Source organism: Odontesthes bonariensis, chromosome 18, assembly GCF_027942865.1.
Source record: "Odontesthes bonariensis isolate fOdoBon6 chromosome 18, fOdoBon6.hap1, whole genome shotgun sequence".
NCBI classification, from domain to species: domain Eukaryota; kingdom Metazoa; phylum Chordata; class Actinopteri; order Atheriniformes; family Atherinopsidae; genus Odontesthes; species Odontesthes bonariensis.
In genome coordinates, this window is record NC_134523.1 from 22,551,369 (window position 1) to 22,573,043 (window position 21,675).

The 21,675-nt window shown below is 39.4% G+C and overlaps 1 protein-coding gene across 1 annotated transcript; it reads right to left on the reverse strand.

Moving 5' to 3' along the window:
- Positions 1-784: 784 nt before the first annotated feature.
- LOC142367417 (solute carrier family 2, facilitated glucose transporter member 1-like) lies at positions 785-20,941 on the reverse strand. Its single transcript, XM_075449389.1, has 11 exons — positions 20,847-20,941; positions 20,446-20,584; positions 12,858-12,959; positions 12,526-12,686; positions 11,067-11,307; positions 10,580-10,742; positions 9,381-9,568; positions 8,876-8,980; positions 8,689-8,787; positions 7,999-8,202; positions 785-7,773 (listed from the first exon to the last, which is right to left on the reverse strand). The coding sequence occupies exons 2-11, from the start codon at positions 20,455-20,457 to the stop codon at positions 7,450-7,452; spliced, it is 1,599 nt and encodes a 532-aa protein (XP_075305504.1). The 5' UTR covers positions 20,458-20,584; positions 20,847-20,941; the 3' UTR covers positions 785-7,449.
- Positions 20,942-21,675: the final 734 nt, after the last annotated feature.

The window sequence follows — 21,675 nt, forward strand, 5'->3', positions numbered from 1 at the left end:
CCTGCGTGGTTAGGGTCACATGATGAACAGATACTGGGGTCCGGAGCGGGAGTTCACTTTTACCACATTTATTTTTGTCAGAAGGAAACACATCAAATCCAAGGGAGAAAATGAACCAATGATCTAATCACTTTTAAGTGGAAATGGTGGTCATCCTTTTTGTCACACTTTATTATTATCAGTATTACTTTTAGTAGTAAATGTAAATGTAAATGTGTTTTATTTATTCAGCCCTTTACAGACAATCCTTACGTTGTACCAAAGTGCTTTACAGCAGGTAATAAATAAAGAGAAGAATAAGTAAAAACAAATAAAAACATAATAAAAGAACAGTGAAAGCAATAAAATATAACAAAATCGATTAAGATAAAATAAGATAAAAGTGTCATCATACTACTGGGTATTAAAAGCAATCCTAAATAAGTAGGTTTTTAGCCTAGATTTGAAGAGGCCCAGGTCAGAAATAAGACGCAGCTCGACGGGGAGCTTATTCCAGCGACGGAAAAGGCTCGCTCACCCCAGGGTTTGTATTCTGACCTGGGCACTTCCAGTAAAAAGTGATCCGTTGACCTCAGAGCTCTACCAGGACTGTTAAAAGCTCAGATAAATATGATGGGGTGAGGCTGTTAAGAGCTTTAACCTTGTAGCACCCACAGTTGCAGATATGCAACAAGCTTTTTATTTATTTACATTATTGCATTTTTATTTATATTTTTATTTACATTACATTATTTGATTTTTAAAATTTACATACATTATTTACATTCATGTGTATTATTTTTTTTACATTACATTTTATGTGCCGACAGTTGTCACAGCAATCATTTTCTTGGGTCAGTGAATTACACTCTACTTTGCGGTGGTCTGTTCTAGTTCGTTCTGGTCTCGTTTGGTGTGGTCTGCTTTGTCCGCCTTTCACAGTGGTAATGGGAGGTCAGGTCTCCAAATTGTATTATTACAAAATTAATCAGGAAAGCCCACAGTTGCAAATATGCAACATTGCCTAAAACGATCAAAAATAGCATAAATTCCAAAAATTCCAAAAATATTGGTTTATTCCCACCCAAAAAGATGCAAGAAGAGCCTAAATGATTTTTTTCAATGATTATTCATATGCTTGGGTGCTACAAGGTTAAAAACAAACATTAAAAGTTTAAAATCAATTTCAAAGTTGAAGGCGACTGAGAGAGGACTGGGAGACGCCAACATAAAGCGCATTGCAATAGTCTAACCTTGAACTTATTAGGGCATGGACGGCTTTCTCAAGGTCATGACAACTTAAAAAACATTTTAACTTTGGCCAGGAGACGCAACTGGAAAAAAACTAGTCCTGACGACATCGTTAATTTGTTTGTCCAACCTCAGATGACTGTCAAAGGTCAAAGGTCACTCCCAGATTTCTGACGGTTGAACTAAGCTTTGAAGACAAGGTGCGAAAGTCAGCTGTCACAATATCCCCAAACACAATGCATTTTTTAAAAAGTAGTATTATTATTATTAGTTGTAGTAATAGTAGTAGTAGTATGTTTTTTTTTTCTATATGATGCTGTCATACACCTGTTTGTTATATTTTGTTTATAGATAAATATATTTAAAGACCAAAACAAATCTGTTATCTGACATATAAGCAAAGTGCACAGAGCATCTTTAGTGTTTGACCCAAAACAAAAGACGTTAGCAAATATTTTTTCATAAAATGATAAAATCTTGAAGTAATAATTTTCCATGTGATGGTATCGATCTCTCACGTCTTTGTGGGGGAATTCTGGACTCTTGGGTTCATTGAGGTTTGCAGCATTGGGTCTCTTAAGGTCCCAACATAGAATTTAAATCAGCAGTGCCTGGCTGCTACTTCTCCTCTCAATTCCTCTGGAAGCAGTTAGGATGTACTTAGTTTTTCACACAATGCTTCTGCATTTTGTCTTAGTTTTTGTTGAAAAATGACACGTCATGTGTTTTTGTTCATCTGATGTAGCTGATTTTAAAATCTGGTAAAGATCAGATGTCTTTTGTAATAGGTCCTGATATGCATGTGTGTTTTCTTTTTCACCTGACTATAGATTGGGGAAGAAAAACGTACATTTATATTGTTTCTAGTTATGTGATGATGATTTTATTTAACAACGTTCTCTGGTTTGTACAGTACAAACAGAAACAGCTGGAGTGCATCACAGGTGTGGCACAGAGAAATGTTGAAAAGCTTTGATATTCACACAGAATCACTGACTTTGCTATACTGACCAACTGAGCATTCAAACTCTAAAACATTTCCTATATGTTACTTAAGTGGGACATATTTTAGTTTTTGGCCACCAGTAAAACACAAAGCAAACAGACAATGGCTGTTATGTGTCTAAAATCACTCCAGTCACTGCACAGTATTCACAATAATTCATTTTCATATTAGCTTACAAACTGCAGATGCTAAATAAATGCACTATTTAGCCCTCCAACTCCTCATGTTGACTGTTTTTTATTACTTTTAGATGCAAATCCAGATCTTTCATTCTTAATCACCCGTTAAGTCTGTAGCATTAAGTGACTGAGTGAACAAAGGAGGAATTCCAGACACATTTCACAAACAGAAGCAAAAGGGGAACTTCCTCACAGGCACACACACTTAATAATAGTTGAAACATGTGTAAGGTACAGGGGCACAAAAAGCTTGCAGGACATGAACATTTACACAGCAGCATCACACAAGACAGGACCAAACACACACACACAAACATCGCAGCAGCCAAAGTGTGTTGTTGAGGTATTTTTCTTGGAGTTGCGTACAGATCTATAACCCTGTGCGATTAAATCCTGAACTGGTTAATTAACACACTACAGCATGTACATTTTTCTGCAAAGAAAATGAGAATCTGAGTTATAACAGATTGAAATTTACTCCTTGACTGAAATATGACTCTGCAGTGCAGCAACCGGCTTTTTCCAAGGATGCCAGCACTAATTCCTATGACCACGATGTTTTAGATTTGTGGATTATGACGATGTAGCTGCCAAAAAACAAGCATAACATAAACAGCTCTGCGTGTAATCTGACCAGGCACGGCTGCGAATGCAGACACAGGGTGAAAATCAAAGAGCAGAAACAGCAATGTAAGACATACATATGACCATGCAAGTTAACTTATAAAACTTTTAGAAAATGCATATTTCCAAACGACTGTTCACACTCTTCTTTGTGTAGTGAGCGGAGGTTTGGAGTTCACACATGTACGCAAAGGAAGTAACTGATTAGAGTAGCTGGTTAGGAGCAGTGTTAACCTTGGTCCATTTATTTGTTTGAAATCATTCACATACTTTGGTGCTATGTTGGACACACTGATATTTTTAGGGTGCAAGCACAAAACCTTTTGCCTAAACTCTGAATTAATCAGATGTTGTTTTAATTTGTTCAGACTGCAATACTTTTAATCTCAATCGAGCAACAAGACTACTGGCATTTTTTTCTTTTTTTTCAATCCCTGATTCACTTGTAAATAGGCAGTTTTACTATCTTTAAGAAAGAATAGAATTCTTCCCATAACAGTTTAAACACATTGAAGCACATTCGAAAGGTGATTGCACCAAACTTAATAGCTTTGTTTTGGACGTAGTACACAAGAGTCAAATCTGTCCTCATCAAAGCAGCATTTAAGCTTTCTTAAACCAGATGGAACATATTCCTCAATATTTCCTCTGGAAATCAAAATTTGCTTCATTACTCTCTGAAAAAAAGATGCAATGAGCACCAATCTGGGAGGTATTTGAGATAGTGATATGACAAAAGGTGAACCTGAAAGGGAAAGATGTGCAAGAGAAAGCTCTTTAGATTCATAGGAGACCCGGGTTTGGTGAAATTCAGTGTTAGTGCCACAATGAAGGAGCTGTGCACATGTAGCCAATGACAGAAGCTGGAGCTCTACAGGAGAGACTGAACACAACACTGAACACAATCAGAAAGGAGTGTAAGACACACTTCCCTTAGTGCAAACACAGAACATCAATATCATCCACAAATGCAGGAATTCACATCAAAGACACAACTCTATAATCAATATCCTCCTGTAAGAATCATCCATTTCAACAAACACGATCACATCAATTCATATATTTTTAACAAAGTCAATTTCAGTTTGAAATAATTCTGCATCTTAATATCAGCCAGGTGGCATTTGATTGAAATTATATACCTCCCTATAAATAATTCTTCAAGGTAAATATTCTTCCAGTGTAGCCAAAAATAAATAATACAGCAAATACATAAATAAATATGTTCTCGATGGGCAGCAAACATCTTTTTAAGAAGCTACAGTGATTCACATAGTCACCACAGAATATAGAAAATATACTTTGTGTCCCACTCATATACACCACGTACACTGCACCATGTTCGAAATACATAAATCTGTCAAGACGAACTCTGCAGACAAAGTGTCACAGCGTTTGCAGCATAAAGCCAAAAAGAGGTCTGAGTGCCTGCAAATGACTTTTTTTCAGCACTAAAATTCATGTTGGAACATATTGTTTGTTGAAAGCTGCTGTCAACCAAAACAACACAATTTCATACTGTTATTTAGAATTATTCATGTCTTGTTTGACTAATTGGATCAATTCACAGCTGCCTGTTTGGAAGGTTATCAATGAAAAAATCAGATTCCTAAAATACTTTTGTGTTCAGTAAATTTGGGTTTCTATAATAAAGCAGAGAACAACCATGCTTGAGATTATTATCTCAATCAGAATAGATTAGATTGTTAGTTAGATTCATTGTTAGTGATTAGAATCACCAACTAAGCCCAACAAACCCATCCATGCACGAGGAGAATATGCAACTCCATACAGAAAGGCTCCGGCCCATGAGATAAACTGATTACTATTATTTTTCTAATGGTAACAAAATAATCTGATCATGATCTATAAATAAATAACTACAGACAGGGCCATTCTTGGTCATTGGAGAGATTTTCAAAAAGTATTTTAGGACATTCTTCATGTTGGATCACAACAGCATGTTAGTTACAAACCAGAAACAATCATGGGACAAATGAGCAAATCCATGTATGAGAATGAAAAATGTTCATTTTGACTTGAAGGCAGATTTCAACTCTTCAATGAATGCAAAGACCAGGACGGGGAACTAAAGCATGAGGTTAGGGCTTTGCCAACCAAATTCTCTGAGCGTTCCCACGGTGAGACAATAGAAAGAACACTTGAAGGGAACCACAGTCTTTGGAACATCAAAAGAATAAAAAGTTTCCGCTGACTATCAGAAACAAAAGGAAACAGCTAATTAGAAACAGACAGCAAAGTACTTAAGAACTGCCCACCAATCAACCAACCAATCAGAGTAGTTCTGCCTCTGTTATAGCTGATTTCACACATAATTGGTAGAATTAAATCTTGGGTCGTTCCTTTTAAAATTGTTTTATCCAAACAGCCAAAGTAACCGTCTCTCCTTACAAAACTCGCGACTGTTTCACTTGAGAATGAAAGCAGAGCGCTCGGGTATTAAAAAATACCGGACGTTTCATTTTGGAAGGACACTGTTGTTTGGTTAACACGTAAAATTCACAGTACATAGATTTTAAAATGCTTTTATCTGGCTTCAGGTAGCGGTTTCTCCCTTTGTGAAAACAAAACACATCATGCAAAACATAATTTTCTATTGATAACCCATTAAAGGCAGTTGTGTCTTCCACTGAACACCATTCAACCATTGTCTGTACAGTATTAGCACTTTCCCTTTAGTTGCCTCGACCCATTATGGCTGAAGATTCTACAATGATTGCACATTTTATACAACTCTTATCTGTTCTACTAACGGCATTTCTAGATATATACGCATTTGCTCATGTAAATAGAGTTTAGTAATCTGTTAAGTTTGACATAAAGCGCCGCTGTGATCAGTCACGTCTACACAAGTAACAGTGGATCTAATGCATCCTTTAGTCTGGCTCCCAAAGTGCATACAGAATAATGGAGAGTTTATCTAAATCACTGAGCTACATTTTAAGTGTTGCGTGTGCTGCTCCGCATCTGCAGGCAAAGCGCACTTTAGACTCACTTTTCATACCTCTGGAGAAGTCTGGAAAGCACAGAAATTTGGATTATGCTTTTTAACTATATATTTGATTCAAGAATCTACCTCTTTGCAAGTAAAATACGCTGCATGTTACCCTACAGTAATCTTTATGTGTAAAACCTTGCGTTCAAAATGGCTTTATTTGCAAGCCATTAGTTCTAAAATACAGAAGCTACAGTCTTTATTTTACCCACCCAGCAATGCTTTTCTAAAATCCCCCAGTATAAAGCAATAACCCACATGATTTTAAAAATAAACTAATATCTCCTCTAGAAAACAGCGTTTACATGGAGCAAGAGAAACCTGGTTCTTCATGTCCATGCTATCATTAAGTGATAATCACCAACTGTGCTGCTAAAGTCCAACTTTATCATTCCAAACTTGTGGATTAGAGCTTTATCCCTTTAATGTTCCACTCAAACATTTAGTAGAGCTCATTATGAGTCACAAAACTGAATCTTATTAAAAACTGCGGAGCTATGTCTACCACTCCTTTTGAGTATGTAACGCTAAAAAAAGGAGAATTTCTAAAGCAATTGCTTTTCCCAGTTTTGATGAATTTAACGGGAAATGTGAGTTTAATCGTTTATGACGAAAACATTGATTCTAATTGTTGTTGCCTCCAGGAAATTGAAAAGTGCAAGTACTCAGACTGAATTTAACTACCAGAGGAGTCACATTTGAGGTTACATGTGTTCATTAGGTGGCAATTTAAGTTCAGTACTTTGGCAATGCTAAAAAGCTCTCTCTCTCTCTTTTTTTTTTTTTTTTTGTTTAGCTGAAGGCAGAGCATACTTTTTAGAAAATATCTCTATATACCTGTGATCACACAACACATCCAAAAGTGTAGAAGCAATAACTAAAATAAAACCTACAGTGATGGTTACAAGTTGTCTTGCACTACAATACTGACTAAAACGCATGTCGAAACTTTGAAATCATGAATATGTTAATCAAAAAGTGGACCATCGCTACCCATGTCACCTCACTCAAATTAATTGGACCTGAACTCAGGAATTATATTCATGGAGACGCATTGTTCATAAAAGCCTCTATCTTGTCGGCACACCCTGCTTGTAGACCGTACTGATGAACATTTCAGCTGGACGTTTAACTGACCTCTGCTTTGCTTTCACTTAACCGGAGGAGTTTGTCATCCGAACTAGGAACACACAGCTTTACCGAACGTGACACACCATTTAAATGAGTGCGGGAATGTACAGTAGTATAAAGTTAAATTAAGAGAGGATTTAGAATAAGGAAGTGTGAGAAATGTCCAAGAAATGAAAGAAAATGAAATTATATCCGTGGTCTTCAGTGTGAAATATCTGTACTTCTTCCTTAATTTATAAACCCCTTACCTAAGAAAACTCTCTCTACATCTTCTCTACTTTCTCTCCTGTACTGCTGGTTTTATCTGCAAGGGGTGTGGTCTCAGCTGCTCGCGGCGGAGCAGCCGCCGGCGCCTCCACCAATGGGACCTTCTCCTTCACCGGTGAAGCAGGAAGAGTCACAGCGGTGCTGGTGGTGGCAGGAGGGTCCTCAGCGGACGAGGCGGCATCAGGTGGAGGGCTGCCGAAGCTGCGGGCGATCTCGTCGAATGTCTTTCCCTTCGTTTCTGGAACTTTGATAAATGTGAAGATGAAAAAGAGGCCGAGGAAGGCGGTGAAGATGAGGAAGACCCACGGCCCGCACAACTCCTGAAGAGAGAAGAAAGTAGAGTCAGAATAACCGATTAACATCTCAAAGAACATAAAAAATAATCTATTCTAATATAAGCTAGTTTACAGATTTAAGATAAAACAAATATACTAAAGGTTATATTTAGAAGTTCTGGTAGAGAAAACAGAAAGAAAATAAGTCCAAACTAACCCCAGACCAAGTTCTAACCAGTCCAAACCAACATGATCCAGCCCTTCCCTTACCACTAGTTTGGGGAAGCTCATTCCAACAAGGAAGTTGGCGGTCCAATTGCAGCAGCCAGCAACAGCCATGGCCGCAGGGCGGGGTCCCTGGGAAAACAGCTCAGCCACAATGAACCATGGGATTGGCCCGGGGCCCATCTCAAACATAGCCACAAAGAGCATGACAGCCAGGATGGCCACGTAGCTCATACCTGGTATGTCCTTCTGCTCAGACAGAGGAGGACAAAAGGAAAGAACATCAGATAGGGACATTTACTGCATGTTCACTGGTTTAAAAGGTAATACTTGTGTAACTGTTACTGTGGACATCCAAAGGTGAGTGCACAACTCTTTTATTTCTTATTTTGTGAATCATGTTTAGTCTTCTTTCCTACAAAATAGGAAAATAGAAAAAAATAGAAAAAAAACATAGCTGCAATATGTTTATTGAAAGTTTTCATTTTGAAGAAACACTGTCAAAGACTTTTGTATCCATATTCAACCAACAATTTAATTTTCAGTGTGAGGTTGCCAGTCAATAAAAGAGAAAGATGAAAAGCAGTGTGTCACAAAAGCCCATTGCAGCTGATTATCAAGCACTCCAAAATGATCAAAGTCTCACCATTACATTGTTTTCTCATAATCCCTGTCATTCAAGAGCAATTTGAATATTTGTGTATGGTCGGCTGCGATGTTCTGAGCTGAACTCACCAGGAGGAGGGAGACAGTCATGAGCACAGCGCTAATTGCCATCCCACCCAGTCCCAGGAGGTGCAGAGTCCTTCGTCCTGCCTTTTCCACCAGGAAGAGCTAAAGGACGGAAGAGGGAGGGAGTGAAGCGCTGCTGAGTGCACAAAACAAATGCGCAGAGAGAGACAACCATCCCTGAGTCACTCACAGAAACAACAGTAAAGACGGTGTTGACTATGCCAGCTCCAATCGTAGCGTAGATGGGCTTCTTCACACCAGCTGAGTCAAAGATCCCAGTGGAGTAATAAAATACCTGCGGGACAAAGATAAGAAAATGAGGGGCTTTAATTTAGCATAATCTACAGTAACATTTAGAAACAAGGTTATTTTCCTGCCTACAAGCAGCTTTCATAAAGCTAATTTTCCACAGAATCCTGATCAAGACTGTGTAGCTGCAGATATAAATCAAGCCACTTCACATTTTTTATTAAGTCATTTTTCTAAATAATTATTACGTGAGATTATGCCTGTAAAGGAATTTTTTGCTGAAGAACTGTGATCTAGCAATTGTTGATTATCATGTGGATATTTTACAGCAGACCACAGGGGGAGGAGCTGTTGTCAAGGTAACAACGCATGTGAAAATAGCTATAAACAATAGAATGGTGTGTGCATGTGTGACTATGTGAGCATGCTGCCTGTTGATGACTCACAGCGTTGATCCCTGACAGCTGCTGGGAGAGCTGCAGCATGACTGCGATGAGCAGAGGCTGTCTATACGCCGCCGAGCGGAACAGCTCGGGGATGGTCACCTTCTTCTCCTGGGCCATCTTGGCGCTCTCCTCCTTCATTTCCTGCATGTCTTTACTCACATCCTCGGTGCCACGCAGACGAACCAGCGCTGTCAAATCAAGTTGATGTTCATAAACTGTTGTCCTTACAAATAATATCATGGTACAGTGTATTCGGAGATGGTAGCACACTGAATGTTTTCCCTTTTTGGTGGTAGAAAGAAAAAAACATAGCAAAGACTGTTCAAGAGCGTTGATTATAGTGTTCCACTGAGGAACCACAATTACACGACAGTCTTCTTCTCTATATGTGACAGAGATGGGGACTCAAGTCACTGTGACTTGGACTCAAGTCGACTCAAGTTGCTGTTTTGATGACGTGTGACTTGACTTGACTAAAAACAAAAGACTTGAGACTCGACTCGGACTTGGACTTGGAAGTTAAAGACTGGGCACTTGACTTGACTTGAGACACGATGACTTGAATGACTTGAGTGTTAAGCATCTAGCATAACTTCGAACTTTGTTCGTCATTTGAAGATCCATTCTGACCAGTAAGTGCTTGTCAAATTAGCTAATATTATCCTGTTAGCCTAGTCGGCAGTTAGCTAACGTTAGCTTGATATGATACGCGGTGGACACATTGGCCATTAATGTTTACTGACAGTTAGTTATATCTTGTCTTTTCACTTTATTAAGATCAGATTCTGCGGGTAAAATTGCAATAATAAGGTAACTTGACTTTGACTTGACTGGACCTATTACAGGACTTGACTTGACTTGCCCAAGAAAAAATGACTTGGGACTTACTTGAGACTTGAAAGCTAAGACTTGAGACGTACTTGAGACTTGCACATGTGTGACTTGGTCCCATCTCTGATATGTGACACTCTTCTGTTCAGTTCAGGATTTACATCATCATCTGAGAATGTCACCATGAATAACTTCAACTGTACGGCCTAACATTTGTGTTTATGTTTGTGTCAGACTAGAGTGAAGCAGAAGTGAGCCTCTGAGCCGACCCTAACAGGCTGTGCTTTGAACACATGCCAGAAACTCCTCTCTGTTCAACGACTCTTCTCTCACTTCTTCCTACATACAACATCACTGTTTGGCGGTACCTTTGCGTGCCTGCTCCTCTTGTTTAAGGTTGATCAGCAAGAAGCGGGGGCTCTCGGGACAGAAAGGCAGCAGGATGCACTGCAGCACAGCAGGGACCACGGTGAGGGACAACAGCAGGGGCCACAGCTTGGCAGAGCCCAGCAAAGCCTCCAAACCAAAGATCTAAATCCAAGGGCACAAAATAGCAGAGCTTGATCAATTTTAAGGTGGGGGTTAGTCATAATCCCCTGCCAGTCTGCATGCAACCTGATGCCTATTGGTAGGTCATTTCTGGCCTTTTAAACTATAGGTAATTGGATCTTTCATATTTGGGCCCCTCAGTTGCAGAGTGACCCGCTAGCGAAAATCAGGCAACAGGAATCTTTGTCTTTTTAAAAGTAAATTAATTGTTTCTGATTAATTTTATTATTGTTTTTAATTTTCTTCTTGTCTTGTCTGAATAAAAAAAAAAGAGAAAAGAGTAAAGGCATTATTATTGATAGTAACCTGAGCAATCAGGATGCCAACTACCACACCGAGCTGGTGCAGAGTGCCAAAAGCTCCGCGGAGTGGTGTTGGTGACACCTCACCCACATACATGGGAGTCAGGCCGGTAAAGAGACCGCAGAACAAGCCGATGACCAGGCGACCAGCAATCACCATCTCATAGGAGGAGCAGATGGTGGAGAAACCCATGAGGAGGCCGCCGATCACCGCCAAACAGTTTACCAGGAACATGGAGCGACGCCTGAGGAGGAGGAAGGTGAGCATTAGCTCTGAACAAATGAACCATTCTTCTAAACACAGCCATTGCAGTTTTTATATAGTGTAGGATAGTAAACCAGTGTTGTTTCTCTTACTGCAAATAAGAAAATAAGGAGCTGGTGGTGGGGAGACCAGCTAAAGGATTTGTGGATAGAAAGTTTATTCTCGAAGTGTTTCAGGACTGATTCATGTGAGTTGGAGGTGCTATTCTCTCAAATTTGTGTGCAGTTTTATTCTGCTGTTTAAATACTTTGGAAAATGGGCCTTGTTCCTTCTTTTTCAGAGAGCTGGATGAAAATACCAGCCTCAGGCTCATGTCTGGGTGTTAATATCTGTATTTATGTCTTACGGCAAGAAATATAATGACAGGAATATTTACAACTGGCCCATGCTCACAACATCAGGCAATTGAAGGTCGCAGCCAGACATCTTGTGTATAAATCATATGGGAAATCATAAGACATTTGCAATCTTTGTTCAAAGAATGCCATTACCTTGCAATGCAGTAGGGAAAAAGTGAACAATCAATAGAAAATGATGTGCATTACCACATATCAAAATAATGTTGAATGACTTTTGTTATATTGCAGAGTTCTGTGTGAGAGGTTTAAAACATTTTAGAAACCTATTAATTTAAAGGGTTTAATTAGCTTTAGCATTGGCTGGCATTAAAGTTTGATGTCTTCAAACACATATTAAAGCTTTAAAAAAACTACAAAACTAACATTCATACTTACAACTGGGACATTGACACTATTTGATTAGAAATCTATACTGTATAGTAAATGATGATGGCAGGGAGGCCGTAAAAGGGGGGAAAGGCTGGCTTTACAGAACGTTTTGAAATGTGCCCACAAGATAAACTAGATTTAATTGTATGACAAACAGAATTGTAGTGAAAATGAAAATAATTTTTTTTTGGCAGCAATCAAAACAAGAATTGTCTCACCACGAAAAGAAAATAAGACAGAATATAATAACAGATTATATTAAGAAACAGCTGTAGGGATCATTACAGCTGAGCTGATGACAGACATGCTTCAGGAAATCTAATCATTCTAATAGCTTGTGACAGTTCAGATGAACCAAACAGGAAAAACACAAGGAAAAGAAAAACATTCAAAGAAAAGCAGTTATTTTAAAGGCAACAACAGCTTGCATGTCTGAGGTTAATATCTCACCAATATCGTTCACCTCATACCTGCCGAATCGGTTGGCCATGACACCCACACTGAAGGAGCCCACCATGCCGCCCACACTGAAGATGGAAACAGCGATACTCCACACAATGGTACAAACCCCCGGGCTGATGGACTCGCCATAACGCTCCACCCATGTGTCATTGAAGAAGGATCGTAGTTTCTGAAGGAGGACGAGAGTGTTGTTATTGTTGGCCAATGCCAGTGAAGGATCTATGCAATCGATTTTTGAAATATTTATCCTTAAAATTGTTCCCTGTGTATTTATAAAGGTGCTAAGATTTTATTTTTGCCACATCGTGGCATCGCATAAGATCACACGAATTTCACCTACCTGTTCTGGAGCATTGATGACTCCAGTGTTGTAGCCAAACTGCAGAGAGCCAATGACAGCGGTGCCCAACGAGAACAGGAGATAACCTGTTACTTGCTTTTCCTGATGGAAAAAAAGAAGGGGGAGGACAGGATAAAGAGGAGCAGGAGACAAAGTGAGAAAGAGACATGATGAATATAAAATCTGAGCTCATAATGAGATTTGAAATCCCTGCAGGAGACAGACAGTTGCTGTAAACCGTGATGCTGATGGCAGGCAGGTCAGTGATGCATACATGTAAACAACAGGAGCAGGTATCAGACAGTGAACTCAAACTCCACTCAAAAGCACCCACATGCATGACTACCTTCTACTACTAATGCTGGTGACGCTATTTTGGGGTATTTTTCCGTATATCAAGTCACACGTGAGACTAAATTTGATAGAAAACCTTTCCTAATTATTATTTCGCAATCGATTCAAATTCCTGTCTCATCTTGCCAGTCGCATCTCTCTGACCAATTGTTTCGTAACGATGACTTTCCTGAAGATAACTGAATAAATGCAAATGAAATTGAATTCTGAAGCTATCCACCTGCTCCTGTAACTGAGCCTAGGCCCCATAATAACATCGATTCATCTCTTTAATGAAATCAGAGTACTCTAAAAGGAGCCGTCATTTCCATCAGATGTTTGAGCCGAAGTAATATTGAGAAAAAATAATGATGAGCTTGAGCACATTAAAGTTCTCATGAAGCACAGGGCTATTATCCTCTGTCATGTTTACAGATTCCCTGTGAGAACAATAATTAGCGAGGATGCTCCCTTTACACAAGATCCAGTCTGCTCCAGTCCTAAAACATGAAATCTGGTCAGAGCAAAAAAAATGCATTCATGCATTTAATTGTATAAATAGAAATAAACTTCTAAATGCAAGACAGGTTCTGAACAGGAGTGGAAAGCAATCTTTAAAATGCCAAATAAAATAACATTTTTTGTCTTTATTGTATGTGAGAACATCCATTCATTTTCTACACCCGCTGAATCCAACTCAACCCATCCCAACCCTTGCAGGGGGCTGGAGACTATCCCAGCTGTCATTGGGTGAGAGGCGGGGTACACCCTGGACAGGTTGCCATCCATCACAGGGCCACACAGAAGCAAACGAGGCAAGCAACCATCCATCCATGCTCACACAATTTAGAGTCATCAGTCAACCTGACGAGCATGTTTTTGGGCGGTGTGAGGAAGCCAGAGTACCCAGAGAGAGCGCACACATACATGGGGACACATGCATGTTCCCACTGGTGGTAACCACCATCTCACCATCTGGTTACCACCATGAGGAAGTGTACAACAGGAAGTGGTTACCACCATGTGCCTCATGTGAGAGCTATTAACTACAATTTAATGGGAACTTTAATCTAAATCTTTATCTATTATGGATCAGAGTGGGCTCCTTTTTCTCCATGTAACATTTTCATTTTTTTCGTTTTTACAGACCTAAATTTAAGAAAAGTTGGGAATTTTTTTTTTTAAATCAACTGAGACTTAAATCTCTTACTTCTTAATTTGTTTGTGATATCATTTACCAGAAACAAGCACATGGAAACTATCACCAGTGTCTATTGTGTTTAGAAAAAAATTGAAACCAAATTAAACTGGATGACAGCAACATTCTCAGAAATATTGTGAGAGAGGCAAAGGAAAATGGAAAAGTTAATCGAATAAAAAGAAAATTTTACAATCAGCAGAATGATTGTTGAGAGGTAAGCATATAAAAGGAGCATCCACCAATGGCTTAGTCTCTCCAATGGCTTAGTGCATAGTAGCTCACTGCTTTGTGCAAAACTCTGTCAGAGAATCATCGATCAGTTAAAAAAGAAACAGCGTATGATTACAAAAGACTTTGGTCCTTCATAATATTGTGAAAAGATTTAGGGAATCTGAGGAGCATCAAGGCCAAGGGTGGAAAACCATTTCTGATGACCCTTGAGCCCTCAGGAAGCACTGATTGAGGAATTGTCCTACCACCATGATCAATATTATGGTATATGTCAACTCAATCTTCAAATACCGGAAAGTTGCGGTCTGAGATGGACAGAAAGCCAGTGGACATGTGTTGAAAAGGAAAAAAAGAAAAAGAAAACAGCTTACATTGGAATTTTGGAGCGACATGCGTAACCACTGTGGTAACTGTGGTAACTGTGGTAACTGTCTACTTTTATGAGGAAGAGAATCGACAGTGAAGACCACGAACTGTTAAGCACCTGAAGTCGTGTAGTCAGAAACTTTCTGAAAAACTGCAACAATTAGTTTCCTAAGTTAAAAAACTATGAAAAAGTATCATTAAAAGGAAGGTGAAGTAACACAATGGTAAGCATGGCTCCTTCACAACTTTTCTGACTGTGTTGCTGCCTTCAAATTCTAGATGTGTTCATATTTTCTAAACGTCATGACATTTGTTGGTGAAGAAAAGCTACAGCAAAGCATTACTCGAGCAGTTAAAGACTTATTTGTTGCCATAGGTCATGTTACCAGTCATTGATTACTGAAGGAAACTCTTCTTTAACTTTAGTTAAACTTTGAATAATTGATCTACCACGTGGGATTGAGGTCAAGCTATGCTACAAACAGATATTAGGCCTCTGTGTCTTTGCCTCTGCGGATGTTAGTTTTTCTGCACACAGTCAGTATTAAAGAGACTCAATGCTGACGGGGCAGAACTGGCTGCTGTTATATGAGACAGCATAAAGATGTGGCTGGGCCTCAGGTGATCCTCTGCCCTTGGTGGAACTGTATCAGAATAGGGTCAGACAATATTAGCATAATGTGTACACTGCATTCCTTTTGGTCAGGTGAGTGTTGGTGAAACAGGACCAATCAGAGGTGGAGAGACTGATTTAAAGGTCAGAGTAGAATTATTCAGACAAGTGATCAGAATCCGCTCAGGAGGATGTTAGGTGATACTCTCTCAGGGTATCAGTGGGACCTCCAGCTGTAAATCATCAACTTATTACCAAAACAAAGTTAAAAAATGCTATTTTATGTTAGCTTTTAATGCCACAGAGGGCTAGAAAATCAAGGCAGAGGTGTCTGTTCCCCTTTTCTGTCACTATCACTCAGGATGTTTGACATCCTTTTCTCTTAGGGTTAATGAAATTCAGTTTCCAACCAACAGTATTCTAATGGTTTTTCCTCCTTGCTTTGTCCGCACACTAGTTTGTTCCCTGAGGAATTAGGTTCCATTTACCAGTGATCAATTATCCAATGAGCCCTCACAACCTGAAAGCAATGGGTGCATCTGCATTTGGATGGACAGGGATTTGTCTGCGCTTACTCTCGCTATCTCAGTACTTCAATGGAGAAAGATGTTAGGAACACTAGTCACTACTTCCTGTTTTTGTTTCAATATAATTACTGTGACAGCCAGTGGGAAACTGCATGTTGTCAAGAAAATACACTTAAATTCTAAGGTGTCACTTATCAGAACATAAGAAAAAAAAATCGAATCTATACCAGGTTATAAAATAAAAAAACAACCTCAGATGAACTACAGCCCGAGGCATTTTGCACGATTTTAACAAAGACTAAACTAAAATGCAGACACAGTGTCAAAAACTAAATACACTTCTATAGGAATTAAGAGTGTAAGGCGATGCTGCTCAGCAATCTGAGGCAGGTTATAAGGCCATTTCCAAACAAAGTTTAAGTCCATCATTCAACAGTGACAAAGATTATTTACAGAAACCATTCAAAACAATTGTCAATCTTCTCAGGGGTGCAAGTCCCCCCTCCAAGGAAGGTCAGACTGCACAATGCATAGAAAAATAAAAAATAGAAATAGTAAGAAAAGAAAGCTACATCTCAGACTTTAAAGGCCTCATTTAGCATGTTAAATGTTAAAGTTCATGACAGCACAATTAGAAAAGGAAGGGCTGCAGGAGAAAGCCTCTTCTCTCTAAAAAGAACATGGCAGCACAGCTTAGGTTTGCAAAGCTGCATCTGAACAAACCACAAGACTTCTGGAACAATGTCCTTTGGACAGACCAGACCAAAGCGGAGATGTTTGCTCATAATGCACAACAGCACGTTTGGAGGAAACCAAACACAGCATATCAGCACAAACACCTCACACTAGCTGTCAAGCACGGTGGTGGAGGGCTGATGATCTGGGCTGGTTCTGCAGCCACAGGGACCTGGGCACCTTGCAGCCATTGAGTCCACCATGAACTCCTCTAGATACCAAAGTGTTCTAGAGTCAGATGTGAGACCGTCTGTCCAAACAGTAAAAGACTGGCTGTCATGTGACTCACAGAATGGCTGAAAAAAAAGCATCAGTGGTCTGCAGTGATCAAACAGTGGTTTGTCAAAGTTCAGATCTCAACCAGACTGAAATACTTTGGGGGCACTTTAAGAGAGCTCTGCATAAACAGAGGTCTGAAATTCTCAATGAACTGTATCAACGGTTACTTCAAGGTATTACTGCTAAATTCAAATTCAAATTCAAATTCAAATTTATTTGTATAGCACATTTCATGTACAAACAGTTCAAAGTGCTTTACATAAAATAAAAGTATTGCAGCAGGGAGTGCAAGAAGCATTAAAAATACATAAAATAATATAAAGAGAAACAAATAAAATCATTTAAATGAATTTAAAATCAGGCAACAGTCTAGATAAAGGTGGTTCTAGTTATTGAATAATGGGTGTACTTCGTTTTTCCACACACTGCTTCTGCATTTTGGCTTAGTCTTTGTTAAATAAGTAATCCCACTATGCAATTTGCCACGTGTTGGCACTCATCTCAGGTTACATTTGTACAATTCTAAGACCTGGTAGGAACCAGATGATTCTTTCCTCATTTCTTAATTTTCCAATAATGTCCTCATATGTAAAACCATAAAACTGTTCTTTCTTTTTAACATAACATGTGGTGACCAAATGTTGTGCTACATCATCAAATAAAGTCAGATCCTTCATCATCTGTCTAAAACAATCACTTAACTTATCTGTAATTATTTATCAGGAGCACATAGAAAGGAAACTCAGTCATATATCTCACACACAGCCGCACACCACTGACTGTCTCTACTCCGAGGTTCACCTTCTTTTTCCTCTGTAAATGTTTCTCATAGACTGTGTTTGTCTGTTTTTTCATTTCACAATGACTCATCAGAATCTATCAGTCACATGACAGTGCCCAAAATGACTCAGACAGAGATCAATGAGAAGTGTGCAGCTCAAATATCTGTATGGCTGCTTTTTGGTAGCTTTTTGATAAAAAAATAAATAAATTCACAGTAGGTTGTGCGTTCTGGTGAAAAATCCTGTCTTTAACCAGCTCCATCCAACTCAGATTCAACATTGTGCTCTTTACTCATACTTTGCTTGAGGATTTAGGATCCCATTTTGCTTTAAGGTGGTCAGAAACACAATACAAATCTCTAGAGAACTGGTGAGAATGTTTCATGGTGCAAATAAAACCAGAAACCTCATGAAAACACTGTTAGCTACCGTGTCACTAGAAGCCTGATGCAACAGACAGAATCGCTGAACAGATGCTGTGTTACCATGGTAACCTATGTCATGATCACAGCATCTGATCTTACTGTCCAAAGGGAAACTAATCTGAACTTACTGCATGTAGACTTTTAGCTTTAACACACGGGAAGATTCAATTTACAGCAGCTGTACGACAACTTAACTAATTGTTCTTCATAAACTCCACACTCAAACTACATCTTTTCTTCATCTTGCCAATTTAAAACAAATTATCTTTGTTTGTTTGCCTGAAGCTCACAGCTTTTCCTTTCTCTCCACATCTGTCCTTTGACCCCCTCCCCTCAATTCATTCACTCCCATAGCAACAGCCTGGAGATTTATTGACACAGGCTTTAAGTAATCACAGAGAAGCACTCATGCATACATGCAGTGGGGTAACATAAAGTAAACTTAGGTAACACTCTTTTTAGAGTACACAACAGTGATGCACAGCACATACATGCACCCACATTCATAAATATATGTCCACGTGTGCACACATATTGACCGACACCATTTGTTGTAAAAGTGTCAATAAACTAAAACATTTGAGCTAACAAGCTAGCATTGTTTACATGTTGAGCTGTTTTTTTGTGATGAATTAAATCACAAATCATGCTGCAGTTCTATGTGTGCGTGACCCACACAGCTTGGGATAAATATATATATATATATATATATATATATATATATATAGACTGGTTGGTCAATATCTGCCATGAGTGATCAAAGTGGGATGGACCAGAAGGTGGATGACCTTCAGGATGTCCTTTGGAGCGCTTACAAGGACTCAAAGGGATTTCACTGAGACATGGCTGCAGAAACAACTGTTACACCTCTCAACTGGGCTTTCGGAGTATGAGCAGACAGAGGCTGCAGACAGCGATGAAATGGTAAAGGAGGAGGGTAACAGTGCTTGTTAACAACAGATGGTGTAAACAGGGACATGTCACTGAGAAGGAGAGTCCCTGCAACCCAGATGTTGAACTGTTCGCCGTGAGTTCCTGTCCATGTTGTCTTTTGAAAGTTCACCTGTGTTATTTATCTATAATATAATTAACAATAATCTATCTGGTGATTAATAAAGTATTATTGAATTATATTGAATCGAACTGAATACTACACTTAACATGTGCATAAAGAAGCACAAACTTTTGATTTACTAAACTTGTGAAGACATACACAAGCTGGTAGAGTCTTAGACCTTACTGCTGAAAAAAATCATATATCATATCTTTGTCAAACTTGGACAAAAGTAGGGAATTTCTTGCTCAGCTTGTGTTTTTATGAACCTGGAAAATGATAAGTGGTAATTCCTTTCAAATGTCCACCTTGTATCTTGGCTTCACCAATACTTTGAGGTTTTTTTTCTTAACGTTTGTGTGAGAAATGTACGTATTATCTGAAAACACAGTAATTTACTTTTCTTGTTTATGATAGCCACATTCGCTGCAGCTACATTATTGTATCCTCTGGTTGATGTGATTTCCTACATTTCCCACAGGTCCTTTACAATCCCAAGGATTGGTTTGAATGGCCCACTTCCATCTGTTGCATTTTTGTGTACGTGCAGACGAACATGCACAGGAAATGGAAAGAAGCCTTGATAAATCAAATGACTTCTTTTTTTCTTTTCCTTTTTTTTTTTACTTAAGCTGAAAAAGCATCAAACTGCCTCAAAACTATCCCGTTCAGTATATGACATAACAGTGCACGCGTACTGCAAACCTCCACAAACATGCATGATATTCCTCTGACACGCAACTAACACACATGTGCAGTGCTAATGGGTGACTCAGAGACATGGCATACAAACCGTGACAGCTCATACCGCCCACACTCCTTGGAGACTAATGTATTTAGATTCACCATGTACACACGAATCACACAGATATGCCAATAACAATGAACTCTTAAGTTATACCAAAAAAAAGCTGCATATATATATATATATATATATATATTTTTTTTTTTATGTTTTTCATTAAAACTATAACAACAAATTGCCCAAAACCCTCCCTTTGAATGTAAGTCATGGACACAGTAAAGTGAGAAAATCACTTGCCTGCCCCTCCATCTTATGATTTCTGGCTTGGCGATCTCTGGCAAATACTATACTTTTCAAATTTGCAGGATTTGGGGTGGAGGAGGGAATTTCTGCTGTTGGTAAAAGCTTCACTGGACCCGCCCGCTGGCGCTGGCAGCTGCGGAAAAAAAAGAATAAACCCTATTAGTCGCTGTCCGTGGTACCAAGACGACTCTGCCTCCTTAAAACCAGTCACTGACAATCCAGTCTATGCATTAGCCTGTATTGAGTCTATTTGGATGGAACAATATAACGATGATTTAACCTCTACTTCTGCATCCTTATGTCGGTCAAACTGGATAAGCAATACATTTTTTCCCCACCTCAGACTGGCCAAGATCCCAGATCAATGCATAAACGGATCGGTGAGAGGCACTCACCTGTCGTGACTGTCGGGCTGGAAACAAGAAACACTCAGTGGGATGCTGTGGTCAGTTTTTGCAGCGCTGCTTCGCCTTTTCTCATATAATTCGTCTTATACAGGGACTGCGAGGAAGACTGCACGTAACCACGCTCTGGTTTTTATTATTTATTTCCACTCCTGTCAGCCTATTGGAAAGGGAAACGCTGGGGTGCCGTGACGTTGTCCCGCCTCTCTGCATTTACGAGTACAAATCCGTGACTCTTGTAGCTACATCATCCCCGCATCCAGTAAACCGAAGCGGCCTCCGTGTCCTATTTCTGTTGCAGCCTTCTTTCGGTTAGTTGGTCAGCTCAGCTGACAATAGAGTGGGCGCATGCGCACAGGTGGTGGGGGTAGGGTGGGCTCTCGAGTCGTGAGGGGGTGGTTCTAAACCCCCACCATCGCTCCCCCCACTCTCTCCGGCGTCCTCCACACCCTCCCATGATGCCTCTCGCTGGCGACCTTGACAGCAGCGGCTGGGTGACTGATGCTGCTGATGCTGATGAAACGCGGCCCGTTACTGGGGCAACGGAAGTCATCCGATGCAGCTCAGAGTTGCTCCAGTTGTAGAAATTGTTGAAACCTTGGTCTTTATCTACAGATGTAGTTGGTTAACAGCTTAAAGAGGAGGAATTATATGGCTTGAAAATAATCAAACCACCTGACTTTTCTCCAAGGAGGCTTGTGTAAAACATTTTTCAAACCACAAAAACAAAGAAAAGACTCTTAACGGACATAATTACAGACCTTAACAGTACATGTGCATAAACTGCTCTGCCTCCATTGACTCAAAGGTAAATTTAGAA

Coding starts and splice junctions, on each gene's coding strand:
- LOC142367417 (XM_075449389.1), bottom strand. Junction 11,308..12,525: donor ATGGCCAACCGATTCGGCAG/GTATGAGGTGAA, acceptor CCTCCTCCTCAG/GCGTCGCTCCATGTTCCTGG. Junction 9,569..10,579: donor AGAGGAGCAGGCACGCAAAG/GTACCGCCAAAC, acceptor TTGATTTGACAG/CGCTGGTTCGTCTGCGTGGC.